Source organism: Brassica napus, chromosome A3, assembly GCF_020379485.1.
Source record: "Brassica napus cultivar Da-Ae chromosome A3, Da-Ae, whole genome shotgun sequence".
NCBI lineage: Eukaryota > Viridiplantae > Streptophyta > Magnoliopsida > Brassicales > Brassicaceae > Brassica > Brassica napus.
This window is the reverse complement of record NC_063436.1, coordinates 7,165,636-7,186,079: the sequence shown is the minus strand read 5'-3', so window position 1 is coordinate 7,186,079 and position 20,444 is coordinate 7,165,636. Positions and strand designations below refer to the sequence as shown.

General features: G+C 36.4%; 6 protein-coding genes and 1 long non-coding RNA gene across 8 annotated transcripts; 3 read left to right on the top strand and 4 right to left on the bottom strand.

Annotated features, from left to right (window-relative positions):
- Nucleotides 1-424: 424 nt before the first annotated feature.
- On the top strand, nucleotides 425-1,110 carry LOC111199690 (putative defensin-like protein 271). 2 transcript variants are annotated; one of them, XR_002653499.2, is made up of 2 exons: nucleotides 425-749; nucleotides 860-1,110. XR_002653499.2 is itself a non-coding variant. In XM_022689804.2 (2 exons), the coding sequence occupies exons 1-2, from the start codon at nucleotides 677-679 to the stop codon at nucleotides 1,027-1,029; spliced, it is 228 nt and encodes a 75-aa protein (XP_022545525.1). In that variant the 5' UTR covers nucleotides 425-676; the 3' UTR covers nucleotides 1,030-1,110. The 2 variants fall into 2 exon arrangements, 1 of the variants encoding a protein (XP_022545525.1); XM_022689804.2 differs by having other exon boundaries at nucleotides 875-1,110.
- Nucleotides 1,111-2,329: 1,219 nt separating this feature from the next.
- LOC111214027 (UDP-glycosyltransferase 87A2-like) lies at nucleotides 2,330-4,081 on the bottom strand. The gene is made up of 2 exons (XM_022715873.2): nucleotides 3,525-4,081; nucleotides 2,330-3,399 (listed from the first exon to the last, which is right to left on the bottom strand). Exons 1-2 carry the CDS (start codon nucleotides 4,018-4,020, stop codon nucleotides 2,486-2,488), a joined length of 1,410 nt encoding a protein of 469 aa, XP_022571594.1. The 5' UTR covers nucleotides 4,021-4,081; the 3' UTR covers nucleotides 2,330-2,485.
- A 2,755-nt stretch (nucleotides 4,082-6,836) lies between these two features.
- Nucleotides 6,837-8,236, bottom strand: LOC106347800 (LOB domain-containing protein 12-like). The gene is made up of 2 exons (XM_013787400.3): nucleotides 7,812-8,236; nucleotides 6,837-7,560 (listed from the first exon to the last, which is right to left on the bottom strand). Exons 1-2 carry the CDS (start codon nucleotides 8,154-8,156, stop codon nucleotides 7,156-7,158), a joined length of 750 nt encoding a protein of 249 aa, XP_013642854.1. The 5' UTR covers nucleotides 8,157-8,236; the 3' UTR covers nucleotides 6,837-7,155.
- Nucleotides 8,237-10,725: 2,489 nt separating this feature from the next.
- Nucleotides 10,726-15,384, top strand: LOC106437603 (ubiquitin-activating enzyme E1 1). Its single transcript, XM_048774430.1, has 6 exons — nucleotides 10,726-11,139; nucleotides 11,210-11,427; nucleotides 11,822-12,616; nucleotides 12,992-13,860; nucleotides 14,049-14,481; nucleotides 14,592-15,384. Exons 1-6 carry the CDS (start codon nucleotides 10,995-10,997, stop codon nucleotides 15,186-15,188), a joined length of 3,057 nt encoding a protein of 1,018 aa, XP_048630387.1. The 5' UTR covers nucleotides 10,726-10,994; the 3' UTR covers nucleotides 15,189-15,384.
- A 124-nt stretch (nucleotides 15,385-15,508) lies between these two features.
- On the bottom strand, nucleotides 15,509-16,558 carry LOC106443407 (F-box/kelch-repeat protein At4g38940-like). Its single transcript, XM_013884976.2, has one exon. It carries the CDS (start codon nucleotides 16,556-16,558, stop codon nucleotides 15,509-15,511), a length of 1,050 nt encoding a protein of 349 aa, XP_013740430.2.
- A 614-nt stretch (nucleotides 16,559-17,172) lies between these two features.
- Nucleotides 17,173-18,991, bottom strand: LOC106443408 (F-box/kelch-repeat protein At4g38940-like). Its single transcript, XM_048774434.1, has one exon. The coding sequence runs from the start codon at nucleotides 18,294-18,296 to the stop codon at nucleotides 17,235-17,237; it is 1,062 nt and encodes a 353-aa protein (XP_048630391.1). The 5' UTR covers nucleotides 18,297-18,991; the 3' UTR covers nucleotides 17,173-17,234.
- Nucleotides 18,992-19,009: 18 nt separating this feature from the next.
- On the top strand, nucleotides 19,010-20,187 carry LOC111212296. The gene is made up of 2 exons (XR_002662914.2): nucleotides 19,010-19,239; nucleotides 19,555-20,187. It is a non-coding gene; the product is annotated as an uncharacterized LOC111212296 (long non-coding RNA).
- The last annotated feature ends 257 nt before the right edge of the window (nucleotides 20,188-20,444 follow it).

Genomic DNA, 20,444 nt, shown 5'->3' with positions numbered 1-20,444 from the left:
AGATTTATACTTTTCAATGAAAAAAATTAATATTTTTATGAATGCTTAAATTATATTAAGAAAAAAAAATAATAATTAAGAATATTTGAAAAAAAATTATTTGAACTTGGACTCAGTGGTCTAAAGAAAAAAAATGTGAGAATTGGATCTGATTTTTTAATCGGTCAAAATGGCCCAAAAGAGATGTGATGTAGGCTGGATCCGAAAAATGACCAAATATAGATGTGTTATTAATATTACTTGATTGCTCTTGATGAAATATGCAATGTTAGTAAATAAAAGGGTATGCTAAGGTAAAAAAGACAATAGGATCATATACTTTAATAGTATATATATATATATATATATATATATATATATATATATGAGATACTTTTTTTTGTTAGATCTTAATGTATATTCTTGTATAAAATAATGAATACTTACGTTTTTACTAATTTGACAATGAATGTAATTAATTGGTATTAACTTCTAATGGTATGTTACTATACATAGGTGTAGTACAATCCAAAAACGCACCAAAACTTTAATTAAAGATACTTCTTTTATAACGTCTTACAGTTACTTTATATTATTTAAAATTTTGGCTATATATAACCACAGAGATAGATAATTCATGTTGTGAGTAGTAAAATAATCATTATCAATTTTATATTTCTTAAATTTTAACTTTAGGATGGCATCATCGAAACTTTACTTTGTTGCTCTTTTAATCATTGCTTCAGTTTTCATTGATGTTCAATCCACTCGTAAGTTCAATTTTTTTCCTCTTAGTATTCTCTTAAAACCATTTGTATTACATATTAGTAAGAAACTTAAAATAATGACTTACCATGTATATATAATATACATTCACTAGTGGTGGCTAATTCAGGAATTATGGATGCTTGGTCGGATTGTGATTTCAGAGGACCTTGTAAGAAGAAAGAAGATTGTTATGATAGATGTGAAGTGGACAGACCACCTTTTAATAATGCTATATGTGTACCTTTCGGACGCAGTCGTCAATGTTGTTGTATTTTATCGTGAGATTTTGAGAATTTTCTTCAAGTTAATTCATGTCAAAAAACTTCAAATAAAATAATATATGTCAAGTTATTCACTATAAAAGATCAGTGAATTGTGTTATATATATATAGTTAGCTACAACCTACAAAACTTACACTGTTAAATCCATAAGTGATAAGACTTACTAACTCGTCAACCCAAGGCTGAGTTTAACATAATTCAAACTGTACACATACACATTTAATTCAACTAGTAAAAGGAGAACAGATTTATATGCAAGATGCAGAAGCATAAGTTCTCGAATAGTTTTAAAACAAAAAGTCAATATACATAATTCTCTACAAAATCAATAAAGAGAACTTGATTCACAGATTAAAGAAGATGGGGTAGTGGAAACAGGAGCAGAACTAGGCGATGATGGTCTTGTTGGGCATGAGTTGAGCAGCAGCAGGTACATGAATGCTTTGGGTTTTAGAAACATTCCTTCTAACAAAGTTTTCGAGTTGAAGAGCTATTTTAGCGTTAATATTATCACTCACAGTCACAGGAGAAGGCTGTTTCCCCCATCTCCACGCACGAATATAATATGCTTTAACAATCTTGTCGCGTCTGTTGTTCTCCGCCAAAAGCAAGTCATGATAAAGAGTTTTTCTTCCAAAGGAAGTCGACAACTTCCAATTTCCTTTTTTGCAAGTTTCAGTTTCCTTTTTCTATTTCACAACCAAAAAAATAACGTAGTCACCAAGGAAAATAACAAAATCCGCCTTTGTTCCCACAATCCAATATATTCTAGAGAATCGCTGGATCAATCATTTTACGAATTTGCGTTTGGACAACTTTTTTATTTTCTAACCCACTCTAAAAAAAATCTTAATCCGCTCGGTGAAAACAATTTTCACTCTGTTGGACAAACTATTACAAAATTAGAATTTGACTAAAAATAAAATGTCTTAGTTTCGTTATTTAAAAGTTGTGAAGGAGTTATGTACTAAACAAAATGGAAAATCCAATGGGAGACGACAGTAAAGACTAAAGACGCTCTTATCCAAAGGACTTAAGAGCAGTTATGAACTGGGACCTGGAAAGGTATATTTTGTCTAGCCTCGTAATCTAAGTTATAACTTGATGTTTCTTCTTCATCTAAGTTGTGTGAGTGTGTTTTATGCATTTCAAAAATATTAGAACCATTTTGAAAGACCCCTGACACGTCCGATTCCTCCATTACCTCCGAGCAAGAACCTTCCTCTTAGAAATATATACAAGGTAGGAAGGAGACTCGACAGAACAGAACAAAGAACAATTTCGACTAATAAGAGATATATCACTACGAATAATAATACTTAAGTTGTATTTTGATAGAAAAGTATATTTCTATCAAGAACGGAGGATTACAAAGGAAAGCTATCTTGAATCTCCTAGGAGAACATGCCTAAGCCACAAGGCTCCAACTAACCATCTAACTCTTTCAATAACAATTTCATCTATTTATACTATCTCCTGAGAGTAACTGCTTTCTCGTATCATATATTTTTATTTGTTTAATATCCCTTATGAAATGGTCGATGTTAGCATTAGACGACCCCACTTCCTCAACCGCCCCTCGACATATCTCACTGAGGTCACAAGCTCTTCTTCTCATCTCCTTTCCGTCTTCACTCTCTCTATCCATTAACCTCTTCACTACTTCCTCGACCTCGTCTCTTCCTATCAAAACCTCCGCCTTCTTCGTCCTCTCGATCCTAATCCCAACCCTCCAATCCTCAACAATCATCTTCCCATTCAGAATCTGATCCCAAAACAAAGGAAACGCCAGCATCGGCACCCCTGAATACATCCCTTCCAAAGTCGAGTTAAACCCGCAATGACTCCAAAACCCACCTACAGCCACGTGGCACAGCACGCGAAGCTGGTCGCACCAGCTCACCACTACACCCGAGCTTCCTTCAAAGGCCTTATTCAGCTTCGACTCGCCCCCACGAGCCACCCAAAGGAACCGGACTCCGCTCTCCTTGACTCCTGCCACTATCTCATCCATCTGAGCTTCAGAAACCGAGAGAAAACTCCCTTGCGAAACGTATAGAACAGAGCATTCCGGTTGCTCGTCAAGCCACCGGATGTAATCCGGTTGGCTGCCCTCGGAGAGTTTCTCAAAGGGTATTAATGGGCCGGTAGCGTAAACCGGGATATCGAGCTTGGCGGTTAAGAAGTCTATGGCTGCAGGTTCGAGATCATATGCGGTAGTGAAGAGAAGACACTTAGCTCTCCGGAGCTCGTCGAAACACAACTCGCATTTCTTGAAGACTTGGTAGTCCTTGAATAACGGCGGTAGATCCCGGAGCTTCGTCGGAGGTAAACCGGGGATGTAGTCAACGATCTCCTCTTCTTTTGATTCTAAAGATTCAATAATAATAATTAAAAAAAAAGATGCAATATAATAATAATAAAAAGATTCAATATAATCAGTTACCGTTGTAATAAAGGATAGACTTTTTGTTGTCTGAAAGTGAAGCTTCTACCTGAAGGTTGGAACAGAGCATGTCCGTGACTTATGAGCAGGTCGGAGTGAAGGAAGAGGGAGAGAATCGTGGCGGACATGGTCCAGAGAGAAGCAACCGGAATATTCCTCCGTTCTCCGACGCGCACCGCCCATAGGACGTAAGTGTCGGCGATGATCGCCGTCGGAGGCGGCGAGTTGAGGCGGTCAAGAAGCTGTTCGAACGGGACCTCCAGCGTGGCGTGGACGGCGTTGACGAAGCCGATGAAGTCGTTGGCGCGGACGAGCTCGGAAGGGATGAGATTGGGGAGAGTGGCGAAGTGGATCCGGTCGGGTATCGGGTCGGATCCGATGAGCCCGAGCCATTCTTCGGTGACGACGAAGGTGACGGTGAGGTTGGGGTCGCGGAGGACGAGGCGTTTGCAGAGGTTCATCATCGGGTTGATGTGGCCTCTTCCGGGCCAAGGCATGGCCACCACGTGGCGGAATCTGAGTGGGTGAGAATCAGTTGGATCCATAGGGTGAGAAGTGAGCGATTATGGTCAGTGTGAGAGAGTTACTTATATGCAACCTTGGGACAAAAAGAAACGTGGTCAAATGTTAAGTCTTTATCATTGCGAAGTTCGAATCGTCTTCTTCTTTCGGTGTGGGTCAGATTTGGACACGTGATAAGTTAAGGGACAAGAATGATCTTTCTTCATTATTACATGTCAACTAAATAGAGGTGGCGGTCCACTTCTCGAAAGATTTGGAAAAGTACGAAAGCCAGCACCGCAATATTCGTTGTAACTATTTCAAAGCCTAACATTAGAGTAATGGGCCTCCATTTATACCCCGTTGTACTGAAAAGGCTCGGCTCAGATAGATTTATGGACAATTTTTCGAATTATTATTTTAAAATTTTTGTCACAAAATAATATTTAATAAAAAAATAATATTAAAATAATTTTTTTTAGTTTTAAAAGAGTTAATTCTTTTTTTTAAGTGAAACCATTTCTATAAAATTTCACCTCTTAATTTTAAATTTATGTCTAAATTAATTAATCAAAGAGTATAAATATATTTTTATCCTTTAATAAAAAAAATTTTGGTCATTTTATTTTTAAGAGCTATTTTTGTGAAAATAAACTAAAAGAAATTATCATAGGAAATTTCTTTAAATTTATAGCTAATAATATGTTCTACATTGTTGATGTATCATATGATGTTAGCAAACGTGTTTATATATCATATCATCTTGGTTTGAGAATTTAGAACTTTTAGTTATTACATGGACTAGCTAGGTATTTGACGTTTCACCTAATTGTTTCAGAAATATTTTTTATAACATGTAGTTTTATGTTCTTTAAATATACTTTCAGTTTCTACGTTGTTTGATAACTGTAGTTTATCATGAAAAAAGCATTTGTATGTAAAATGATTTAAAAAAAAAAAGCATTTGCATGTGTTGGACGAAACATTTACACATGGTCGATTAATTATTCCTATGTATGTCATCTATAAAGTACATACACATATAAGTTCAGTTTTTTTTTTAATAAACCCAAAAGTTCAGTACACAATCTAGACCATTTTAAATGATCCATTATTTTGAGAGAACATAAAAAAAAATGTGAGAAATGTGTTTTCAGTGGTTCAAGAGGAAATTTTGAATTTTAAGCTGTTTTATTTATAAAATGATTCTATGTAATTAATTAATATTATACCTAAAATTAAATATTTCCTGTTAATACTTAAATAAAAGGTTTCATTCTTTACTAAGACTACTATACATTCATAGATAAATTATATGTTTATTGGATTTTATATTTATTTATATAATGATATTTTAATTAAGATAAAATTATAATCTTTTGCATCTTTTAGAAAATATAATAAAATTAAAATTTTATAACCCATGATTAAAATAATAATAATAATAATAACATAATATACTTATAATATTTCATTTTGAAAAAATAAAGATATATAATTATTGAAGATGCCACTAGACTCTATTTATATAAAAAAAAGATGCCACTAGACTAATTAATTAGCATTCTCATGTCATTCGTACAATATTCTATTTTGTTAGCATCCTTCTGTCATAAGTACATTTGAAGAGCGAGTATGTGATAATGTGAAGCTCTATATAATTTGATTTCCACGTACTTATACGCTTTAAATTTCATAATCTGAATATGTTAGCCCTCAACAGAAAGTTTGTTGAGGTCTGCATAAATTAATTAAGCGACAACAACTTTGAAAGTATGTGTGTAAAGTTTAGTGTTATTATTAGTCCAAAAAAGCTTAGTGTTATTCTGTCATTGTAATCAAATCATTTATCTGGATTCTCTCTTCTGCTTTTTAATTAACTTAAGTTTGGCAGATTAAAGAAACTAGATAACACATGGCCAATATATATATTTCATAAATTTTGTTTCTTTTTAACCAAATTTGATGTTTTTGTTTTTTATAAATTTAGACATGCATAATTAACTAGATGTATACATGAGTGTAATGTACTATATAATATACTAAAAGTTAAGAGAGTTTCAACAAACAGACAAATATAATTATTTTCCTTATTAAAAAATGTTACGTAAAGTTGAAGATATATTATTTATATCATCCCAATAATTTTATGATATGAATAAGACAGTTATAAGTTCTCTCGCTGTTGATCAAAAAAAAAAAGTTCTCTCGCTTGGAACGATCGTTAGAAACAAGTTAAGAGCATTAGAAAATGATATAATAATTTTTGTAAGAACATGATCGATTGTTTTTAGTCATAAGATTCTTTCCCTTGTCGACAGGCAATATTTTTGAATTTTTTTCGTCTACCGATCACATGAACACTAGCGATGGAGTCATGGAGATATCATAATCAAATTCAACGTCACCTCCTCCTCTTTTCTAATTGAGTTTGATCAATTAAAAATTATATTTTCTTTTTAAGAAAAGGTCTAGTACAAAGGCAACAGTACATGCGACTTTACGTTCTAACGTGTTGCTATGATTAATCAAATGAGGTCGGTCGAATTAATATATATAGTAAGTCAAACAAATTTTAAAGGTTGAATCATGTAGATTTGTTTTTGTATAAAAAGTGGATTTCAACTTCACTTTATCGCAAGTAGAAACTAAATCTACATTTTTAGGATACATAAGAATATATATTCCGCAAAAGCAAACTTGCTTTTGTTTTCTACGATAACTTTATTAAAAATTATTAAGTATTTATATTAACCCATGCAATTTTCTCATAGTTTGAAAGCGACAAAATTTTTGGTTTTTTTGGGAAAGAAGTGTATAGTTGGTAAAGAAAAAAACTAGAAGACTAAAAAAGATTAAATTAGGATTGGAATTAGATCTAAAGTTTCATTGTTCAGACGATGCGAAAAGGAACAAAAGTAAGAAACAAAATTAAAAGAGAAATAAACAGATCTCTACTTCTCAAAGCTTCTAACTACATCTCATCACCATCACATGCATGCATTTAAGCTTTTGACTTATATATTACTTTTCTTACACGAAACTTGTTCCCGTAGTTTCTTTTTCAACGTTGCTCAAAAAAAGAAATTTTCTTTTTCAACATAGCCACGAAGCAAACTTGTCGAGCCTTCACTGAGTTTTCCAATCAACAAATATTAATTTTATAACAATGGCTTAAGTCAAGTCCAAAGAGATTCTTGCTTAAGAGGGTCTTGCATTTGCATCTGTATTATACTGCTTGGAGAAGCAAAATTAGAGTTCAACTGCCCAGAAGACATTGCATAGGCCAAGTTATAGTTGTTGTTGCAGTTATTGATGCTGTTATTGTTGCTGTGTAGCAAGTGAGCTTTGTCGTCTTGGTCTAGTTCAAATACTTCGTGATGAGATTGTAAAGTTGGCTCGTGTTGCATTTGGATGCAGAGAATCTCGGTTTGAGCCACTGCTAGTTGCATTTGAAGCTGGGTGACTTGATTTTGTAAGTAGGAGATTGCTCCTACGCAGCCATATACCGGATCTCTAACTCGTGCGTTTGCTTCGAAAACCAGACTATTCACCGCGTCAGCTCTTTGATGAACCGGTAGCTCCTGTGACAATTCATACCAACCATGTAATGTAACCATTTATTATATATATAAAGGAAGTTGCCATTAATTACTACTTCTTGTATATGTTCATATAATTTTTGGAAGCATAATTAAAAAGAGTATCAAAGTGAATTCTGGGAGTAAAATACGTTTATATTAGTAAAGTGTTTTAGATAGATATCAAGTGATCGTGTACATCTTTGAAAGCTTTGAACCGAACAAAATAAAACAAAATGGGAACGAAGTAGAACCTGCAACATTTTGCTGACGTTGCTTGCCCCGAAGACCTTATGAACAATGGCGAATTTATGAGGATCATCAGGAGGGAAATAAGGTGCAAAGATACATTCCTTGGCACAGCGTCTTCGAAGAAGCTTACACGAAGCACATGGTGATGATCCTGGACCTCCCATGTCTACTTTGATCACGATCTCACCGTACGTCTCGAAGTTTGAGGTTTTCTGGAAGTTTGAGAATATAGAAGGAAGAAAGCAAAGCTTAGAGTTGAAGGGAGAGAGTTTGAGAGGTGTGTATTTATAATAGGTTTTTGAAGGCTTTGTGGAGAACGAGCTAGGTTGGTGTTCACATGTGTTCATTTAATCCTGACTAATCGTTTGAGAGGTGTGTATTTATAATAGGTTTTTGAAGGCTTATAAACTCGAACTAAGAAGATATATTCTTGACTTGATTATTATGAAAACAACGTCCATCCTTAGTTCTTTTTTGGATTTTTTTAAAGACAAAGTCATATTGCTTTTCTTGAATCCAGTTAGCCAAAAAATTTCACCAGTATTCTTCTGTATTTTTCTTAAATTAAAATTGTTGGGGGTTTCCTTTAATAATTACATTAGTTTGTTAAATTGTTACTATTAAGCATTCTGTCTGAGTTGTTATAAACATTAGTTCACCTAATTCCATAACACTTATTTATTAGTATTATATTTCACAACTGTGTCCCAATATTCAAATACTGGTTGTTAAATTTGAGTTTATTATAAGTGTTCAACTCAAAACTAATTGATCACTAATTGATCATTTGATAATGAGAGAATTTACACTTACTATCCTTATGAAAATTTATTTTATTTAAATCTCATTATATTTATTTATGAACAATTGTAAAATTAATATCAAGTGATCCAACAATCGGGTGACTTTAATACCATGTAATGTTTAAGTTTATTATAAAATTGCAATTTAAAACTAATTAGTATTACTTGGATTAAAATTTATTTTGCATATTATTTCATCATTATTAAATATTAATTGAAACTAACTTTGAATATATAAAAGTTGGGTTTCAGCTAGCTCATTCATTTGCTCCCGTTGGCAACTGTGTGGTTATCCCGTTCTTTGTTTAATTGGAAATGTATTTATACATCTAGCCGTAACATTTTGCTGATTCTTGAAGAGTCTGAATATTCTTTATATTATTTATCTTTTGGTAAAATCCTTTGTATTTTCCCTCTTAACATGTAAATAGATCCACAATTTGGACTGTAAGAGGGGTATACAGACACATTACACGGTAATTATAAATGGCGACGTCTGCGATGACACAGCAAAGGCGCGTGATAGGTTGGCGTTCGAAGCAGTTTGAGAAGTTTCCCCACGTTGTTCTTTGACTCTTCTCCTTTTTCTTAAACACACGACAGTCGTATTACTACTCTAACATCTTATCTTTCTTTATTCATTGATATTTCCTAACATTATCTTTATTCATTGTTTTTAGTATAAAATTTGTAAAGAAAAATTATTAGCTTCTCGATGTCTCAATCTTCTCTCTTTTCTAAGTTATATAAATAAAACAGAGGAGGGTGAGATGGTTGGGTGCAAAGAAAGATATACATTTCGGATATCCGAATCACCGAATATCTAGGTGGCTAAAGATCAAATCGACACGAACGCTTCCAAATACCCAAATATTCGATCTGTGTCCACCCCTATTTACGAATACAATTTTATTTTCTTTATATGAAAAATGACTAACATCAAAGCTTTTTTATTATTTTAAATTAATTTTAATTTTATATTTTATGTATTATTTTGAACAAAAAATTCATTTAATGTTAAGTAACAATATCTTTATATATTTGTCAACTATTTTTATATATTTTTTACATACACATACATGTACATCTTGATGTGAACACCTTGTAACTAAGTATTCACCACAACTGAAATATCTAATTTTTTTGAAAGTTGAAATATTTTTTCCTTAATGCTTTTTTCACTACCGACCAAATTGTAAAATTGTAGTGAAATGATTTGTCTTAATAAGTTTTTTTTCTTAAACAATTATCTGTTTAGAAACTATAATATGAAACTATTAGTTCAACTATCTAAAATTCATAACTTGAAAATAAATAAATAATATTATTTTTTTGTTTTTACCCGAAAAACAAAAAATCAAACATTTTAACCGAATAATATTAATTTAAAACAATAGTTATATTTTAGAAGATTAAAAGCTAAAATAAAAAACTTAAAACCGAACTAATATCCAAATTAAATAAATTTAATGTCTTTTTATTAAAAATAACGAAACTAATAATCACTTTCCGCGTAAGACACCGATTTAATGGAATTGCAAAACCCAAAATACATTTTGAAACTTTTGAAATTAGAACGCGAGGAAACTAGGACCAGAATTGAGCCGACGCCTACAAAATTTTATTTGGAAACTGGGTCATATTGCAAGATATATCTCTGATAAGTTTAGGCCCAAAATCATATTCATGTGAGAAGTGACATTATATTTACATTTGGAAATATGGGCCTAATTTAATCATTTGCGTTATTTCTGGTCCATTTGCACTGATTAGGTTAGGGATAGTTTGTAGAGTTATAAGAAACGATATTTATAAGACAAAATACAAAATTTATAGAATTATTCATCCCATCAAACACACTATCTAAAATTTTTTTGGAGTTTTGGACTAAACTGTAGTTGGAAAATTTCTCCAAAAATCAGTTGTAACTTAAAAATACTAATTTATAGAAGTAGATTATATAGTTATTTAAAAAGAAAATGATAACATATTATTAAAGTTTTGCAACTTAAATAAGAAATTGCCCAATATTTCCACGTTTCCGGTTCACATTATATAAATATAGAGTTGACTTAACTGAACCGAAATTGTGAACATCCGCGTATCCGTCAACCGTCAGTGAAGAAGGAAGAAAAAAAACAAACCTTAACCCAGAGAACGACGTCGCTTAGACATTTCAAGATCCCAACCGTCAAATCATTCAGATCTCTTCTCTCTCTTCCTCTTCGTCTCCGAAGAATCAATTCTAGATTAGGGTTTAGCTTCACAAGCGATTCGTTGCTAACGAAAACACCGATCAAATTCAAACCATCACTTCCGATTCAGCACCGATCAAGAAACGCCGCTCCGATTCCAGCTCCCGGCGATAGAGCCGTCGTCCACATGGCGTTTGGTAATTCGAACCGTCACGAGATCGATGAAGATCTCCACAGCAGGCAGCTCGCCGTCTACGGACGCGAGACCATGAGGCGTCTCTTCGCTTCCAACGTTCTCATCTCCGGGATGCACGGCCTCGGCGCTGAGATCGGTATGCGTTTTCTGAGATTAGATTCTTGTCCAGATGTTGTTACTGACGCTTTTTTGGGGTTTGTTTGCAGCGAAGAATCTGATTCTTGCTGGTGTGAAGTCTGTGACGCTGCATGATGAGAGTGTGGTGGAGCTGTGGGACTTGTCTAGCAACTTCGTTTTCTCTGAGGGTGATATTGGCAAGAATAGGGCTGATGCTTCTGTAAACAAGTTGCAGGATCTTAACAATGCTGTGGCTGTCTCTAGCTTGACCACAGGCTTGACGAAAGAGCAGCTCTCTGGTTTTGAGGTTGGTTGAGGAACTCGTTTTCCGTCTCTTTGGTTCTATATCTTTTGTGTAGTGGATTGTTAGTTAGAGAACTTGTGAGTTTTATGATGGCTTATACTTTAGATTAAAAAATACTTATTTTTGCATATTTCCAAAATAAAAATATCAATAATTATAACTAACCATATTTCGACCAATAGAAAAATAAACCGGAGAATACTAATAAGTTTTGCATTAAAATTCTAAAATGACACTTATTTTGAAACGAAAATCAATTAAACTAAATAGGAATGGAAATCGTTCTTAGGTGTTAGTGTGGTTCTATTGTTTATACATATTGAAGTAGAAGATTGATGTGCAACTTTTTCTATGGGTGGTTCTTGTTGGCTGAATCATCTACTTTCGTGTGAAACAGGTTGTTGTTTTCTCTGACATAAGCTTGGAAAAAGCAATCGAGTTTAATGACTACTGCCACAGCCATCAGCCTCCTATTGCTTTTGTTAAGGCTGATGTCAGGGGTCTTTTTGGCTCCGTCTTCTGTGATTTTGGGCCTGAATTTGCAGTTCTCGATGTTGATGGAGAGGAACCACACACGGGCATCATTGCCTCCATCTCTAATGAGAACCAAGCGTTTATTTCCTGTGTTGACGATGAGAGACTTGAATTTGAAGATGGTGACCTAGTCGTTTTCTCTGAAGTTGAGGGTATGACGGAACTGAACGATGGAAAACTAAGGAAGATAAAAAGTGCGAGGCCATATTCGTTCACCCTTGAAGAGGACACGACAGAGTATGGAACATATGTGAAGGGTGGGATTGTCACTCAGGTCAAACAGCCGAAGTTGCTGAATTTCAAGCCATTGAGGGAAGCTCTTAAAGATCCAGGGGATTTTCTATTTAGTGATTTCGCCAAGTTTGACCGGCCTCCACTCCTTCACTTAGCATTCCAGGCACTTGATCGGTTTACATCTGAAGCTGGCAGATTTCCTGTTGCTGGCTCAGAAGAGGACGCTCAGCAGCTTATATCCATTGCCACATCCATCAATACTGGGCAGGGTGATTTAAAGGTGGAGAATGTCGACCATAAGCTTCTGCGACACTTCTCCTTTGGAGCCAAGGCTGTCCTTAATCCCATGGCTGCAATGTTCGGCGGTATTGTTGGACAGGAGGTTGTCAAAGCTTGCTCTGGAAAATTCCATCCCCTCTTTCAGGTAATATTTCTTTTCCATATACTTGGGGAACACATTTTTATTTTTTTTTATGCCATGCTAGGAACTGTGAATACAAGAAATAAAAACTAAAACTAAACAAATAATAAATATTGAACAAAATCTTCCAAGCCAGAGTGTGAGCTTCCAGACTCTCACAAGCCTTCGTTCCTATATATTAAAACCCTAAGAAGCAGTTTTGGAAGTTTGAATAAAATAATTAGAAATCCTAATGTTAAAGGAACACTAAGATCATTCCCCCTTTTCTAATGTTTATTTCGTAAGAAGATACACCTGCTTACTCTATTTTTGACACATGAGTGTTGTTTCTCCTTTCATAATGGGATCTGATGTTGATCTTCTTATTTTCTTTTTCAGTTTTTCTACTTTGATTCAGTGGAGTCACTCCCCTCTGAACCTCTGGATTCCAGTGACGTTGCACCAAGGAACAGCCGGTACGATGCCCAAATATCTGTATTTGGGGCTAAGTTCCAACAGAAACTCGAAGATGCTAAAGTTTTCACAGTAGGGTCTGGTGCTCTTGGCTGCGAGTTCTTGAAAAATATGGCTTTGATGGGAGTTTCATGTGGAAGCGAAGGGAAACTAACAGTGACAGATGATGATATAATCGAGAAGAGTAACCTCAGTCGCCAATTCTTATTCCGTGACTGGAACATTGGACAGGCTAAATCCACAGTTGCTGCTTCCGCTGCTGCAGCTATAAATCCCAAGTTCAACATTGAGGCCCTGCAAAACCGTGTTGGCGCTGAGACTGAGAATGTATTTGATGATGCCTTCTGGGAGAACTTAACTGTTGTCGTCAATGCACTGGATAATGTCAATGCGAGGCTCTATGTTGACTCTAGGTGCTTGTATTTCCAGAAGCCTCTCCTTGAGTCCGGGACTCTTGGGGCAAAGTGCAACACGCAGATGGTTATTCCACATCTAACTGAAAATTACGGTGCCTCTAGGGACCCACCAGAGAAACAGGCCCCCATGTGTACAGTGCACTCGTTTCCGCATAACATTGATCACTGTTTAACTTGGGCTCGCTCTGAGTTTGAGGGTCTGCTTGAGAAGACTCCCGCTGAAGTGAATGCGTATCTCTCTAGCCCGGTTGAGTACACTAACTCGATGATGAGTGCTGGGGATGCTCAGGCAAGGGACACATTGGAGAGGATTGTTGAGTGCCTTGAAAAGGAGAAGTGTGAGGACTTCCAAGACTGCTTAACCTGGGCTCGACTCAGGTAATGAAACGCTCTTAATTAGTACAAGTCGTACTTAGGTTAAGAGTAGTCAAGTGGTAATGATGGAACGAAAGAGTGTTTGGTATCTTACTTAAGTGCTTCCATAGTTTATTTTTTGTGCTTGTGACGTGTGAAGAACATTATCCTTTGTGGAGTCTCATTACTGTGTGTTTATTTTATGTGACCAGGTTTGAGGATTACTTTGTTAACCGTGTGAAGCAATTGATATACACATTTCCTGAAGATGCTGCGACAAGTACCGGAGCTCCATTCTGGTCTGCTCCAAAAAGATTCCCACGTCCGCTTCAGTACTCCTCGTCCGACCCAAGCCTCCTTAACTTCATCACGGCGACTGCTATTTTAAGAGCAGAGACATTTGGGATCCCTGTGCCTGAGTGGACCAAAAGCCCAAAGGAAGCAGCTGAAGCTATCGACAGAGTGATAGTCCCAGACTTTGAGCCAAGAAAAGATGCAAAAATTGTAACTGATGAGAAAGCCACCACTCTAACCACTGCTTCGGTGGATGACGCTGCAGTCATCAACGACCTCATTGCTAAGCTTGAGCAGTGTAGGCAGAACTTGTCTCCTGATTTTAGGATGAAACCAATTCAGTTCGAAAAGGTAATTATTCTCTCAATGATTTGACTCTTTGATCTAATTGTTATTGAAAGTAACATGTCAAAATGTTCTTAGCCAAAAGATCTTGTTAACCAATCTGATGTGTTGTGTAGGACGATGATACAAACTATCACATGGACGTGATAGCGGGTCTAGCCAACATGAGGGCGAGGAACTACAGCATACCTGAAGTAGACAAGCTGAAAGCCAAGTTCATTGCAGGGAGAATCATCCCAGCCATTGCGACCTCAACAGCCATGGCAACTGGTCTGGTCTGCCTCGAGCTGTACAAGGTTCTCGACGGAGGACACAAAGTGGAAGCCTACAGGAACACGTTTGCCAACCTGGCGCTTCCGCTCTTCTCAATGGCCGAGCCGGTTCCGCCAAAGGTGGTGAAGCACCGCGACACGGCTTGGACCGTTTGGGACAGATGGGTGCTAAAAGGAAACCCGACACTGCGCGAGGTGTTGAAGTGGCTGGAGGAGAAAGGGCTTAGCGCGTACAGCATATCTTGTGGAAGCTGTCTTCTATTCAACAGTATGTTCCCGAGGCACAAGGAGAGGATGGACAAGAAGGTAGTTGATCTCGCTAGGGATATAGCTAAAGTGGAGTTGCCTCCTTACCGCCACCATCTTGATGTAGTGGTGGCTTGTGAGGATGAAGATGACAATGACGTCGATATTCCTCTCGTCTCCATCTACTTCAGGTGAGAATTTATCGAAGAAGAAACTCTTTTTATGTGTGTTTGTGTCACTTTTCTGATGACTGATGTTTACTTGGGGATAGAGAGAGACCCAATCTACTTTTATCATTTCAGTTCTACTTCTGTTATGTTAATGTTACAGTTTCTGGTGTGGTTTTAAGCACACGTCAACCATGTTTCTTATCAAAACATATGTTCTCGTCCTTCTGATTCAACTTCCTTCTAACATGTTATCGTTCGGACACTGGGATTTTCAATTTAGTTAATTCTTTTGTCAATCTAGCATTGAAGAAAACAAAGCACTAGTTAGTTTATATGAAGGAGAAATCAAACAACAACGTCTAGAGCTTTCATAAAGTCAAAATTCCCAGTCACTAGACGCTCGCACCATTCCACTTTACCCCAAATCTCCCCGTCTTGGCGTGTTTCCAGCGAAATCTCCTCACACCAAATTTCATTTCTTTTGAGATAAAACAAAGCCAGTTTCCCACCATAATTCACAACGTGTGGCCACGCTGAACTTGTTGTCTCAGGCAACAATGCTTCCAAACCTTTCACCACTCGCCAACGCCTCTGTTTTTGATCATATGCTCTTAACCCTCCTTCCCTATCATAAAAGTCACATGAATTGTAAAAGTACAATACGTCATCAACCACACATGCGTTTTTCCACTTGTGAAGATTCATCATCTCGTCCCTTTCCCATTTACTCTCCTTTGGATCGTAAACAAGAGTCTTAGAAAGATTCCTCATATACATCTTATCACCCATCACCGCACAACCATCAGTGCACTTATTTCCCTCCTTGTCTAGTCTTATCATCCTAGGCTCCCACATTTGTGTTTCTGTATTGAACACCACCATCACCCTCTCCCAGCCATTATCATATCCAATTACGTAGATTCTCCCCTTGATGATGTCAGCCATTCTTGGAGACATGAGTACAGGCACATCAGGGAGGGGTTGAACAGTGTGAGATCCACAATCAATGCTTAATGTAATCATATGGTGTTTGTTACTCCAGCTAAACACATATATCCTCGATCCCATTGCTGTTTGGCTTATATATGTAGGCATATCAGGAAGCGACCGGATAAGTACCAAGCGGTGTTCCCCGTTAGCTTTCGGGCAGAGAATATATAAACGCTTCCTCCAAACAGGTTCGTCTTCATCAACGAGGAAAACATATAGACAGTGCTCCGTGCGTCCCAACAAGGATCGTCTTGTGAATATCTCAGGCGATGTTACTATTGACTGGAAGTGCTTGCAAACTAGGGAAAGTATTGGATAGTCGAATCTCGATACACGGGCTAATATGTCAACGATGACGTCATGGGGCAGTAACATAATCGGAGACGATTGTTCCTCCTTTGCCATTGTTTTTTTGGAAGACATCTCTAGAAAGCACAACCAATCTAAGAGGACAAGAGCATATAACACTAATAGATACAGGAAACCCTAGTTTACTTTTGGCTCGGATAGAATGGCTTGATAAGGCCTCTCTAATATTATAATGGACTGAGCATCTAACCCTAGATACCCATTATATATTTTTTTATTGAGAGGGATACAGTACACTATAGACCAATGTTCTAAAATTCGCTAGGCGGTTAGTAGGCGCTTTATAGAGGATTAGCGACTAGGCGGATTATTCGGAGCCTAGGCCTTTAGGAAACTATTGATTTATTTTATTTATATTATACATTTATATGACATATTTTAGCTTTTGTGTTCAATTATAAAATTATTATGAAGAATTGTGAAAATTAGATATACAAAAAATAAGAAATAGACAAATTTGTAGATTTGTAATAATATTATTTCTTAATTTCACATATTTAGACAAATTTAAATCGATTTTAATTAATTTAAGATAGTTTAAACCAATTTGAATTGTATAAATCGGATTTTAAGAAAATCGTTTCGGATAAGACCGAGTTGCCGCCTAGGCGGGGCCTAGACGCCGCCTAGGCGGGGTCTAAGGTGAAGCAGGACAAGGAAACTTTTATAAAAAGGAACTAAGCACAAGTTTATTATATGGAGAGGTGTGGTATCAGACAACAACATCTAGAGCTTTCATAAAGCATGATTGCGAAGTCACGAGATGACGGCAACACTCAACAGTACCCCAAATCTCCCCTCCTTGACGTGTTTCTAGCGAAATCTCCGCGCACCAAATTTCACAGTTTTCTTTAGGATAAAACAAAGCCAGTTTCCCATCGTAATTCACAGTCTGTGACCACTCTTTTCTTCTTCTCGTCTCGGGCAACAATGCTTCCAAACCTTTCACCACTTGCCAACACCTCCGCTTTCTATCATACGCCCTTAACTCTTTCTCATTACAATCTAAGTAGTACAACACGTCATCAATAACACACGCATTTTCCCACTTGTGAAGATTCAGCATCTCGTCCTTTTCCCATTTATTCTCTTTTGGATCGTAAACAAAGCTGTTAGCATAATCCCTCGTGTACATCTTGTCAGCCATCACCACACAACCACACATAAAACCCTCCTTCATTACTGATATCATCCCAGGCTCCCACACTTGTGTTTTTGTATCGAACACCACCATCACCTTCTCCCACTCCTCCGAAAAGCGACATCCAACTCCGTAGATTCTCCCCTCTATGACGCCAGCCACTATAAGATTCAGGTGTGTAGGTATACTAGGGAAGGGTTGCACGCTGTGAGATCCACAGTCAATGCTTAATGTCATCATTTCGTAATCGCTCTTCCGAGCAAACGCGTATATCCTCGACCCAGCTGCTACGAAGTTTAGATACAAAGGCATAGCAGGAAGCGACGGGATCAAGACCAAAGGGGTATCGCCGTTTGTTTTGTTCTTGCGGAGAATATAAATACGCGTATGGTTCTGCAAACATAGAACAACATAGAGACAGTGCTCCGTGCGTCCCAACAAGGCTCGTCTTGTGAATATCTCTGGCGACGTTACTATTGACTGGAAGTGCTTGCAAACTAGGGAGAGTGTTGGATAGTCGAATCTCGATATACGGGCTAAGATGTCAACGATGACGTCTTGGGGAAGTGACGTAATCAGAGACAATGGTTTCGAGGATTGCTCTTCCTTTGCCATAGTTGTGGAAGAAGACATCTATAGAAAGAAGAACACAAAACCCTCATAAATAGAGAGAAAAAGCCCAAAACCCTAGTTCGGTAGTTCCCTTGTAGCTCGGGTAGTCCGGTTTAATAAGATTTATCCACTATTGTAATAGATTTAGCATCTACCATATATATATAGATATATAATATTATTTTTAATATATATATTTAATGCTACCTAGATCATTTTATATTAAATTAATATGGTTATATGTAATTCATATATAAATTAAGATGAAAATGATTTTATATTAAATATAGAATTTAAAATTATATATATAGATATTAATTAGATTTATATATTTAATTTAAATCATTAATTTCAGATAGTTTTTTTTTTGTTCAGGTCGTTTAGTCACAAATCCTACCATCTAACAATACTAAAAGCCAAATATAAACCCCATTTAGCCTATCCACGTAGGACTATTAATTCTAACCAATCATATAGCTTCATCTCTCCACATCACCACCGAATGTTGGATCATCGAATTGGACATTGTTTATGGGCCCAATCATATATTGTTTTCGGCCTGTCTATAAGAAGCTTCGGTTGCGTCTTTAAGCCTTTCTTTCTAATCCTTCGAAACGTTAAGAGGTTATTAATTCGTCGCTTTAACAAACCTCTTAATACCATCAACCCGCGTCGAACATGATCTGAGATTGATGCTCTCCAAGTTGGTCTCTCTGCACCTATAAAAGGTAAGCTCTCTTTCCTTGAACATATCCTCTCAATCCGTGATAACGCCTAAGTTAATTTTATTCTGTGAATGGCTAACTAATCAATCCTTCTTCTTTAGTGGCTTCTCGCTGCAACACAAGAAACTGCAATGAACGGAGAGTCCTCATCGGTTCGAATCAGCCCTAAGCACGAAGGAGTCGTGGAGATCTCTGATTCTGTACCTCTCATTCCTTCTCTCGAGATCTCGGTCATCATGGTCACTCTCTTCTTCTTCTTCTTCTTATGATTTGAATCGGCTTTGAAATTAAACTTTGATATTGGATTATGGATTATGGAGTTTTAGTTCGTCTTCGAAATGAAAGTGTATCCTTGATGTCCTGAATATTGCTTGATTGTCTGTAAGGCTTATTGTTTTGTCTATTTAACATAGAAAGTTTAGGTCTTGGATTGTTTGTGTTTAACCACAAGCGCAACATTGTTTTGTGGCTCTGTTTGAGAGAAATTTAGTGTTTGAATCCATATGTGTTTTTGATGCCAAAAATATATTTTTCTGCTCTTTATCTGTGTTTAGATACGTGGCTATGTGAGGAGATGGTGTTGAGATGAGGATGATAGCTCTTACTTCACCTTGAAATAATTGATCGACCGTTCAAGACGACCGACTACTCGGTTACTCGGTTGACAGGGAGGCGTTTACTCACTGAAAAATCTCTTCTGAAGTGTTTTCCTTTCCAAGAGTCTGCTCAATTGATTGATGTTTCTTTTTTCACCTTCTCTGCAAAACTTTTTTGGTAGCCAAGAGTCACTTTTTATAAACTTCAGGCTTCTGAACTCTCATTCTAAAAATGGATTTTTGTGTGGTTCTCTCATTCTATGATCTTTTGTTCGTCTGATATGTTCGATTTCAAAAGCAAGTTATTATCTAATTAAAGCATTGTCTTTATAGGAACAGAAGCGATGATGACAAGAGAAGAAAGCTGAGTCCTCTGGAAAGAAACAACACAATAAGTAATTTAGAAGAACAAAGGGAGCTGAAGTTGCAAGACATGTGGACTGTCCGTTGCATTAGTTTTTTTATTTTATTTCCAAGTTCAACGAAGTCAGAGCACTTCAAGTCTTTCATAGATTATGTTTTGTTGCTCTATATTTTCTAAATTTCCACCGCTCAGACATTTGCAAGTTAATAAATTTGCACTTCCACCCAGACTGGCCTTATCCAGTTTACCTTACCGGCTTACACTCCCAACGACTTATAGTTTTTAATTTAGTTTCAAATCACTACAAAGTCATATGACTTCAAATCGTCAGCACATCTATTTCTTTAGCTCTATTTGTTAAGAAATAAGCACCACACTTCACTTCAAATCGTCTGCACATCGAAAGCATTATTATCTAAATGAATAATTTATTCCTGCAACACCACACTTCCGATACCATCATTAACATCTCAAACAAGTTACA